Source organism: Erithacus rubecula (genome assembly GCF_903797595.1).
Source record: "Erithacus rubecula genome assembly, contig: scaffold_113_arrow_ctg1, whole genome shotgun sequence".
Taxonomy (NCBI): Eukaryota; Metazoa; Chordata; class Aves; order Passeriformes; family Muscicapidae; genus Erithacus; species Erithacus rubecula.
The window spans coordinates 331,110-341,935 of NW_027636268.1; the positions used below are offsets into that span (position 1 = coordinate 331,110).

At 51.5% G+C, this 10,826-nt stretch overlaps 1 protein-coding gene across 1 annotated transcript; it reads left to right on the plus strand.

Annotated features, from left to right (window-relative positions):
• Positions 1-564: 564 nt before the first annotated feature.
• LOC306815290 (olfactory receptor 14A16-like) lies at positions 565-2,427 on the plus strand (the record flags this gene model as incomplete). Its single annotated transcript, XM_079331879.1, has 2 exons — positions 565-669; positions 1,472-2,427. The coding sequence occupies exon 2, from the start codon at positions 1,495-1,497 to the stop codon at positions 2,425-2,427; it is 933 nt and encodes a 310-aa protein (XP_079188005.1). The 5' UTR covers positions 565-669; positions 1,472-1,494.
• Positions 2,428-10,826: the final 8,399 nt, after the last annotated feature.

The following is a 10,826-nucleotide window of genomic DNA, read 5'->3' on the forward strand; positions in this document are numbered from 1 at the left end:
CTTAAAACTAATCTGTGTTAAAGTGGGCATCATTTTTTTCCAGAGCTCAGGTCCAATGTGGGATTACTCCTAAGCTTACGTGGAGATGTCATTCTACACATCCAGGTTTGCTCAGCATCAGAGACACCTTTCCCTTGTTTGTCCCCTCCTGTCATCATTGCCACCAGTGTTCTACTCTCACTGGAACATGGGGAAACTTTCTCAATCATATCCCCCAGTGGGACCCATTAAAACTTCAAGAAACGTTAGACTTTAAACCTCACTTTGAGTTCTTGAGATTTTTTTGAGCACACTCTGAGGGACTGAGTCGGATGTAAACAGCACCAAAGCCCTGAGAGGGTCATTAAACTACTTGTCCTGTGTCTGTGCTGCTCAGCTGAGCCAAGCTCCTGGCACAGAGGGAAATCCTGACAACCAGGAAGGGCCTCAAAAAGACATTTCTGCTGTGAAGCAGCTCCTCTCCCAGCCCAGCAGGGCTGAGGGCCACCCCAGGTACAGCACAGAGGCACAGAGAACTTCAATCAGTCAGGGCAGGGAAGGTGCTCAGAAGTGATTGGGGCAGAATCACTCCCAGCCCTTGATACAGGAAGCCTCTGGCTGCAGGACGAGGCAGCTGCAGCTCCTGCAGTGATCTCCTAAAGCTGGAACATCCCAATGCCTACAGACTCTGTGAGTACATTCTCTGATTCTCTCTTGTCTAGAGCAGCCAGGGGTGCCCAGGGCTGTGCTGCAGAGCAGGGTCCTGCAGCCCAGGGAGCTGTGCTGGGGCAGGGACTCTGCTGCCTGCCAGGGACAGCTCTCAGCCAGCCCTGGGAGCTGCTCACAGCACTGGGGGACAAGGTCTGGGTGGAAGGATACAGCTGGTAAGGCTTGGAAGTGTTCTCCTTGTGTAGTGAGGATGCTGCATTGTTCAGGGCTGCCCACAGCATGACATTTAAATCCAATGATTTCCAATGAGATTATACAGGATGCACAGCCAGGGAGTGGCTGCCTAAAAGGGAAAAGTCAGCTTTTTTAATCTACCGCTCTGGGTTTCCTGGATGCGAGATTTAACACTGATATTCCTCTCTCACTTCAGGATGATAAAAAACTAAGAAAATTCCTCAGATCTCAAAAATTAGGCAGTGACAAAAATCAGCACAGGACCCCTTAATTGCAGCATCTGCATTGGTTTTCCAGCATCCTCGGGGATGCTCTAATATTGCCATCACAATTCTGCAGAGGCTGAGCTGACCCTGGGCAGTGCCCTGTGCTGGAGGGATCTGCCGGGCAAAGCTAAGCCCCCAGGGCTGGGCTGGGCTCAGGCAGCACTGGCACAGTCCAGCACTGGGCACAGGGAAGCAGCTGCTGGCAGGGACAGCTCCAGGCAGAAAAGCCCTGGGCAGGCAGTGGGGTGAAAGTGCCACCAAGATGGGTTGGGTTATTTAAAGTCTTTCCAAGCTGAACTATTCCATGATTGCTTTTTTTACAGATGCCCATGCCAAGACACAGCAAATGTCCAACAGCAGCTCCATCAGCCACTTCCTCCTGCTGCCATTGGCAGACAAAAGACAGCTGCAGCTCCTGCACTTCTGCCTCTTCCTGGGCATCTCCCTGGCTGCCCTCCTGGCCAACGGCCTCATCATCAGCGCCGTAGCCTGTGACCACCACCTGCACACCCCCATGTTCTTCTTCCTGCTCAACCTGGCCCTCACTGACCTGGGCTGCATCTGCACCACTGTGCCCAAAGCCATGCACAATTCCCTCTGGGACACCAGGAACATCTCCTATGAAGGATGTGCTGCAAAAATCTTTTTCTTTCTGTTCTTCATCTCAGCAGAGTACTATCTCCTGACCATCATGTGCTACGACCGCTACGTGTCCATCTGCAAACCCCTCCACTACGGGACCCTCCAGGGCAGCAGAGCTTGTGCCCACATGGCAGCAGCTGCCTGGGCCAGTGGCTTTCTCACTTCTCTGCTGCACACAGCCAATACATTTTCCCTGCCCCTGTGCCATGGCAATGCCCTGGGCCAGTTCTTCTGTGAAATCCCACACATCCTCAAGCTCTCCTGCTCCAAATCCTACGTCAGGGAACTTGGGCTTCTTGCTGTTGGTATCTGTTTATCATTTGGTTGTTTTGTGTTCATTGTTTCCTCCTATGTGCAGATCTTCAGGGCTGTGCTGAGGATCCCCTCTGAGCAGGGACAGCACAAAGCCTTTTCCACCTGCCTCCCTCACCTGGCTGTGGTCTCCCTGTTCATCAGCACCGGCACATTTGCCAACTTGAAGCCCCCCTCCATGTCCTCCCCATCCTTGGATATGGCAATGTCAGTTCTGTACTCGGTGGTACCTCCAGCCCTGAATCCCCTCATCTACAGCCTGAGGAACCAGGAGCTCAAGGCTGAAGTGTGGAGACTGATCACTAAACCATTTCAGAAATATTAACTTGGTTTCCAATTTCTGAAAATAACTTGTAAAAAAGTATATTGTGATAGCAATTTAATGTTTGGTTGCAGGCTCTTGTTTTGGTTTTTTTCGTTATTTTAATTTTCAAATATTTTCCACAAATAAGGGTCATTCATTATGCCATTTCTCTTTCTGCTTCACTTCAAATAAACTCAGATCCACAGACTGTTTCAATAAGGAACTGTGCTCTCAGAGACTTTCAATGAAAAAAAAAAAGATGTGCTAGCAAAGATTCCTCCAGAGATGCCCCATTTGTTCCCTTCTCTGGAGCTGCAGCAGCAATGTCTGTGTGCAGAGCTGGGGCAGATAAGTGCTGGCACAGCAGCTGTGCCCAGCAGCAGCAGCAGCACTTGGTGTTGCCAGTGCTGTTCCCGTGCCACTGCCCCGCTGCCCTCCTGCCCCTCGTGTTGCTGCAGGGCCTGAGTGCTCTCGGGGCCGGGCACAGCCCTGGGGGTGGCAGTGCCAGGGCTGTAGCAGGGACAGGCCATGGGCACTGCTGGGGCAGCAATGACGCCTCAGGGCAGGGCCTGGGGGCTCCAGGCTCCTTGCCCAGGCTCTCTCCACAACACTTGGCCAGGCCAATGCTGAGCAGAGAAAATGCCCGTGAGCAGCCCCAGGCTGGCTGTGGGCAATCTGGGGGCAAACAGCATGGCTGGTGCTCTGCAAGGGGGAGACCCTGGTAAGGAGCAGCAGAGCAGGGGCTGATCCATCCCCACTGCGCTGGACAGCCCAGGGCAGTGTCCCAGAGCATCCTCATGCACCTGCCAACAACATCCCCCCTCTGCAGCCCTGGCCTCTCCCCCAGCTCACACAGGTGCTGCATCCTTGCAGGCACAGACACAGCAGCACCGGCTCAGGAGCCCTGTTTGCACTGCACAGAGCAGGTGTCAGCACCCTCATGGTGCTGCTGTGGGGAGATGGAGCTGAGTGAGCACAAATGCCATCAGCCCCTGGGGCCAGCAAGGGCTGGCGATGGGAGGGAAACCACTCAGGTTTCTCACGGCCTCTGCAGTCAGCCAGAGAGTTTGTTCCCATGAGCTGTGAGTTTCCTGTCCCACTGCAGATGTTGTTGCTCAGAGCCAGGGCTGCCTGGCAGCCACCCCCAAACTGCCCTGAGCATTTCCTTTGCTTCACCAGTGATTTTTTTCCTCTTTTCTGATCCAGATTTCTTCCTACTGCCTATCCATGTCCCCTCCCCTGCAAACAGCCCACCCCTGTTATCCCTGTCTTCTCTGGCCCCAGTCCCCATTTCAGTTACTGAGTTGGCACCATGGGAATGTCCCTTGGGGAGCAGGATCATCCTAGAAATGCTTCAGGAATTGTCTGCATGGTCCTGCAGGGCCTCCTGCTGCTCCCTTGTCACAGGCACCACAGGCCAGGGGGGCACATCTGGGCTGCTGTGTCTGGGTGTGGGGCTCCCTGTCCTGGGCAGTGAGTAGGGGCTGGAGAGGCTCTGCAGGACTGACAGGATGGGCTTTGGGGTCTGTGAGGAGAAGCTGAGGGACCTGGGCTGCTGACCTTCTGAAGAGGAGGCCCAGGGCTCATCCTGCAATTGCTCCAAGGGTGGTTTCAGAGAATCACAGAATAAGCCAGGCTGGAAAAGGTCTTGGACATCATCAAGTCCAACCTGTGCTCTGACACCACCTTGTCTCCCCTGAGCCTCCTCTTCTCCAGGATAAACATCCTCAGCTCCCTCAGCCACTCCTCACTGTCCTTGCATTCCAGACACTTCAACAGCCTTGTTGCCCTTCTCTGGACATTCCAGCCCCTCCATGTCCTTCCTAAATGGGCCAGCCCAGAACTGGATACAGCACTCAAGGTGCTGCCCAACCAGTGCCGAACACAGAAAAAAACCCACTGCCCTGATCCTGCAGGCCACACCATTCCTGACCCATACGTGTCCCAGGGGTTGGATGAGGGAAATGCTGGGGAGGGAGTAGGGACAAAGTGATATTGATGGTCAGTCTTCAAGGATCTTGATTTTCATGTCTATCCAGATTGCACTAGAAAGTGCTGGGGGTCAATATCAATTGGAGATTACTGATATCCATCTAGAAACAGGAAAAACAACAAGACAAAACAGTTCTCTCTCCATTATTTAAAACATATTACATTCACTTGAAATACACTTCTGAAATCTGTTTAATTAACCACAAAATAATTGAAAACTTAAATTATTCCCAAGGGCTTTTCTTGTTTGGGTGTTTTGAACAAATGTTTATCAGCATTTGTTGCTGAATTCCTGAACTGAAGAGATCAAGAAAGAAGAGAGCTCTGGACTAGTAAAATTCATCAGCCGCCTCCAAGTGGCAGAGGATCCATCCTCATCAGAGCAGGAATGAACAGAAATGGGCACAGCTTTGTGGCTGCCCCAGCTCTGGGATGGGCCCTGGGCCTGGAGCAGGAGCAGCTCTGCAGTGCCCCAAGGCTGGGGCTGTTGTGCTGGCCTGGGCAGATGGGATGGCAGCAGGGGCTGCAGAGCTCTCAGGAGCTCAGGGAGAGGGGAGCAGGGCACACAGGGAGCCTCCTTTTGCCTTGGCCAAGCACCTTGCCCATGGCTGGGGCTGAGTCCTGTCTGAGCTGCAGCTGCTGCTGTGCCCTTGCCAGGGGCTGAGGCCGTGGGGCCACTGCCCAGAGCCCCCTGCCCTGAGCAGAGCTGTGGGGCCAGAGCCGGCTGGGCTGTGCTGGGGAGAGGCCCTTGGTGCTGCACAGAGCTCAGGGCAGCTGGCACAGCTTGCAGGGAGCTGGGCTGGCCTGAGAGAGCCTGCCAGAGAAAGCAGCAGTGTCCATCTCAGCCTGGCTGAGCGTGCAGGGGCAGGACTCAGCCCAGCCCTTGTGGGGCAGGGCCAGCGCCTGGGGAAGGCATTGGAAACAGGCAAGTGGCCCAGAGAGGAGGCTGCTCTGTGCCCTTGGTGGCATGCACGGAGCAGGGAGGGGGCCCAGGACATTTGTCACTGCCAGCCTCTGTCCCCAGCCATTGCCAGCCCTGGCTGCTGAGCCCAGGTTTGCCCTGGGCTGAGTTTGGCTGTGGCCCAGCTCCATCCTCCTGTGGGTCTCAGGGCCTGTTCCCGGCCATGGCCAGCCCTGCCCGGCCTCTCTGCTGGCCCAGAGCCCGGCAGAGCCTGGGGCAGGGCTGCCAGTGCAGCCCACAGGTGCCATGGGCTGTGCAGGAGCTGGCAGAGGCTGCCCAGCAGGGAAGCCATGGGGCACAGAGCCTCAGGGCTGCTGTGGACACCACGGCTGCACCTCCAGATCCAGAGCAGATGTGAGAGATGGGAAGAGAGTCAAATAATTCCTAATGGATTCTTTATTTTGTTTGCTTATGCAGGTGACTTGCTTCCACTGGTAGAGGAGGTGTTAAATGTCAGATAACACTGGTAGAGTGAAAAGAATAATATTATTTAGCTGAAAAATTATTGCATGCATAATACACCATGAGGAAAAAAAGGCACATATGATCAAAGGAGCATCTGAATTTTTCAGAGGATGAGAGACTCATTGATGTTCTTCTAGTAGTCAAACTTGCTCAAATACTTTCCTCAGGGTTTCTTTTAGGTGAGAGGTGAGCACTAGAGGCCTGAGCAGCCAGAGATCACTGTCCTGTCCTGGCCAATGTTGTCTGGAGAACCCTTGTATATTAGGAATTTTTCAGTATCAATTTTGGACACGGGCACTGGGTAGGACAGATGGTTCTTTTCCATTGGAAGGAAAGCACGGGGCTCCAGTACTTCAAGGGCTGATGAGAAGAAACCCTTGGCTTGCGAGGATCAGTCAAACTTGCCAGGTGGCCCCTGGGTGGACCAGACCACCCAGATCTGTTCCATGACCTGTTGGTTCCACGAGGCCCCTCAGTGTCACCTTGCTTCTGCAGTGTCACAATGTCCCCTTGCTTCCTTGAGGCCCCACAGTGTCACAATGGCCCCTTGGATCCATGGTACCCTGCAGTGTCACAATGGTCTCCATGGTTCCTTGATGTCCCCACAATGTCACCATGGTCTCTATAGGAAAGAAGTGAGCCCCAGTGTTGCAGGGGCAGATGAAGGGCAGTCATCAGACACACTAGGACAGCCAGACTTGACTGTATTGGCAATTTTTTCTGGTAACCATCTCCGAATATATGGAATTTCAGAGGCGGAATACCAATTTTGGACATTAACGCCTGGAGGAGAAACAGTTCTTTCCCATAAGAAGGAAAGAATGGGACACTGGTGTTTCAGAGGCAGATGGAAGGCGGCTATCAGAGGCCAAAGGCAGCCTGAATTCTGTCCTGGCAACTTTTGTTGGAAAGTAACCCTCGGATGCACAGAATTTTGGAGGTGAAATCCCAATTTTGGTCATTTCTGCATTGATAAGAGGGTTGAATCTTTTCCATAGGAAGGAAAGCACCGAGCGCCAGTATTTCAAAGGCAGAAAAGGTGAGAGGTGGCTCCTGGGAGGCCAAGCCAGCCAGACCATTTTGTCCTGGCAGCTTTTGCCTGGGAGAAATTTTTTGGACATACAGAATTTGGGAGGCAGAATCCCAGTTCTGACCATAGACATCTTGACAAGAACCATCGTTCTTTTCCATTTGAAGGAAAGCACTGAGCCCCAGAGTTTCAAAAGTAGGGGAGAGGCAGCCTCCAAGAGGCCAAGGATAGCCAGACCTGTCTGTCCTGGCAGCTTTCACTTGGGAGCAATCCATGGATGTACAGGGTTTTGGAGGTGGAATCTCAATTTTGGCCATAGGCACCTCGTCAAGGTGAATGTTTTTTTTCATAGGAAAGAAAAGTGTGAAGCCCAAATATTTTGGAAGAAGATGAGGTGTGAGCACCATAGGCCAAGCCAGTCTGACCTGTCTCTCCTGGCACCTTTCATCTGGGGTAATCCTTGGACACAGGGATTTTTGGAGGTGCAGTATCAATTTTGGCCATGAGCGCCTGGCATGGAAGGAGAGTTCCTTTCATTTGGAAGGAAAGCACCGAGCCCCAGTTTTTCAAAATGCAGATGAGAACCAGCTGTCAGGAAGACAAGGCCAGCCAGACTTGTCAGTCATGGCAGCTTTTGTCTTGGAGTTATCCTTGGATATAAGGAATTCTGGAAGTGGAATCCCAAATTTGGCCATGGATGCCTGGATGTCAAAGGTTGTTTTTTTTCCCCATAAGAAAAGCACATGGGTCCCAGTGTTTCAAAGGCAGATGAGAAGTGACCTCTGGGTAGCCAAACCAGCCAGATCTGTCTATCCTGACAGATTTCATCTGGCAACAATCTTTGCATATAAGGAAGTTAGGAGAAGGAATCCAAATTTTGGCCATGGCCACTTCAATGAGAAGGACGGTTCTTTTCCACAGGAAGGAAATCACACAGCCCCAGTACTTGAGGGGCTGATGAGCAACAGCCCTCGACATGCCAAGGTCAGCCAGACCTGTCAGTTGTCACCCAGGAGGCCTAGCCAGTCAGGCCTGTTTGGTGTTCCCTTGGTTCCACAGGGTCCCACAGTGTCCCAAGATTCTCCTTGATTTCATGAGTCCCTCTAGTGTCACAATACTCTCCTTGCTACAATATTCTCCTTGTCACAATGCTTTCCTTGCTTCTGCAGTGTCACCATGGACCCTGGGTTCCATGTGGCCCAGTTGTGTCACATAGTTCCTTGGTTCTACAGGCCTTGGTTCTACAGACCCCATGGTTTCATCACTGACCCTTGATTCCATGGGACTCCTGAGTTTCACAAAAGTCCCCCTGATTCCATGAGGCACCAGTGTCACCAGGGCTTCTTGGTTCCCTGAATTTCCACAGTGTCTAAACTTGGACCCACATTGTCACAAATGACCTATGGCTCCATGGGGCTTCACAGTGTCACCATGGTCACTGTCAGAGGCTGGATGAGATCAATGTCCCAGACACCTTGGGATGAGCTGTCAGACAGTCACACAGTGGGCTTGTGCTGACTCAGGATCTGAGCAATCACAAGTTCCACCTGGGGGAGGCCCACGATGGCCCAGGGGCTCAAAACATGAAGTAGGTGCTGAGCCCATGGTCTGCACCCTGCCTTCTGCTGGGGTCTGTGTCTCACCCACACTGGAACCCAAAGAGTTGGTAGCCATGTGTGTGTCTTTCTATAGAGCTTCTGTCTTTATGTCTCTCTCTCTTCCCTCTTCTTCTAATGCTCTTGATATGGAAAAGTTTTGGGTACCTCAACAAATTAAGTGTTTAAAGGTTTCTAAGGTTAAATGGGTTAAGTTAATGAAATTCCTGCTATGGTGAATATTTTGTGATAAATTGGATGTATTAAATCCTTTTCAAGAGATCCTTGATTTTCTATACTTTGCCAGTAAAGTTTTAGTGTTATTTTGAACTCTTGAGAATATCTGGCTGGGTTTTCTCTTGTGCACCAATCCTGAGTGAAGGAACCTTTGGTCACCTCCAGCATTTCAGTGTTCTGGGATGTTACAGCCCTGCAGGCTCACAATGGCCTCTTGTTTCCATGAGGCCCTGCTGTGTCAAACTGGCCCTTGGCTCATGAGCATCTGGAGTGTCACACTGATTTTGGGAATCAGGAATTGACACCAAAATTGTAGAGTGTATGTTTTATTGCCAGCTGGGACACATGGGCGGATATCTCCTCCAAACCAGGTGTACCTGGTCAGACAGGTTCCAAGTATAAATACACATTGATCCCACAAGCCCACATCTCCCTGCCCACCCATTTCTGCCTTCTCCCACTTTGGATTGTGATTAGCTGCCCCACTTCCTGCTGTCATGTTTGGTGGTCCTTGGGATGAAGGCTGTATGTCTTCCTTGGTGATTGCTGTTTGACCTCTGCTTCTGGGCAAGCAAAGTGCAGGTCTGGCTCTTCCTCATGTTAAATTGTCCCACCAAAAACCACTTGTCTGGTTCTGGCTGATTTTTGGAGCCTCAGGTTTCTGCTTCGTCAGGCTTGTGTAACACCTAGGTCTTGCTTTGCTGAGTTTTTGCAATATATCTTAACTTAATGTTTTTTTTTTCCTGGCAACTAAGTTCCTATGTGGTCTGTTAGATACTGTTTCTCCTATGTGATCTATTTCCCCTCCACATGCTTAAGCATATTATAGTCTTCTAAAATCCTGAATTTTTACAACCATATATGTTCCCCATCTCACGGATCCCAAAGGAGCAGCAGCAGTGCCAGGATCTGATCCCTGACTCTGGGGCAGGGCTGGATAAATCACTCCCACAGCAGCACCAGCAGCAGCAGCACATGGAGCTGACTTTCAGCACAGCCCCTGTCACTCTCCCCTCCTGTGTGCAGTGGTGTCACAGCAGCCTGGGGCACCTGGGAGCCCTCAACTGGAGGCTGTGCAGGAAACAGAGGTGGGGACTCCCTGTCCATGTGGAGCTTCCAGATGGAAAAGGCTGCTGTGAGCAGCAGCTCCAAGGACAGAGAAAAGAGGGTCTGGAGCTCTTGATCTGTGCCAGTTCCACAGTCCTGGGCAGAAGCCACCGAGCACAGGGGGAACAGAGGGCACAGCAAGAGGGACAAAACCAGTCAAGGTCAGGGACTGGGAAGAGCCAGAGCTGGGAGCAGGAACAGCTGCTTCATTGCACCCTTGGAGAAAGCTCTTGGCTGGTTCAAAGTACTGAAAGGTGTGAAGGGCAGAGAGGAGGCCACACCAAACTCCCTCCCCTCTCAGTGTCCCAGAAGGAATTGGATGGACTGTATTCTTCTCTCCGAGTCCTCTTGTTCTGCATGAGCAGCTGAGCACCAGGAGCTAAAGGAGCTGCAGCCTTAGGCCACAAGAGGTGACCAAGAGGGAATTTTTGGACCAAAATAGTGCTGCCAACATGGACCTAGCTGAATCCAGCAGATGACATCCTGGAATTATCAAATCCTTTCTCTTGGAAAAGACCTCTGAGCACTCTGAATCCAGCTGTTCATCCAGCACTGTCAAACTCAGCATGAAACCATGTCCCTGAAGTGACAAGGCCAGGACAGCAGACCCTGAGCCAAAGGTGACCTCTGGCTGAACCTTCCAACCAAAGGTTATCTTTGTATACACTCATTAGCAAAATACGCATGGTCATTTGTGATAGGTGTATGCACTCATTAATGAAACATATATTGACCTTTTTGAAATCTCACATCTGGCCATGTCCGGGGGTTTATGATCCAAGTCAGCTCCCTTGGTTCCTCCTTGAGACTTGGCCAGCCTTTGGGAGGAACCCAAGAGGAGAATGAAACCAGAATGATGTCTAGTAAATGACACTGATTCTTGAACTTGGTGTCTTGTGTCTCTACTGATGACCCTGCTTATTTAGTAAAACAAAGTTGGTGTAGTCTGGCTAGACCACCACAAAATGTTGCTTTTTGTATGTAAATGTGAGAAATCAGTCCTGTCTGAAATTCCCAGGTAGAGGGAAAACCT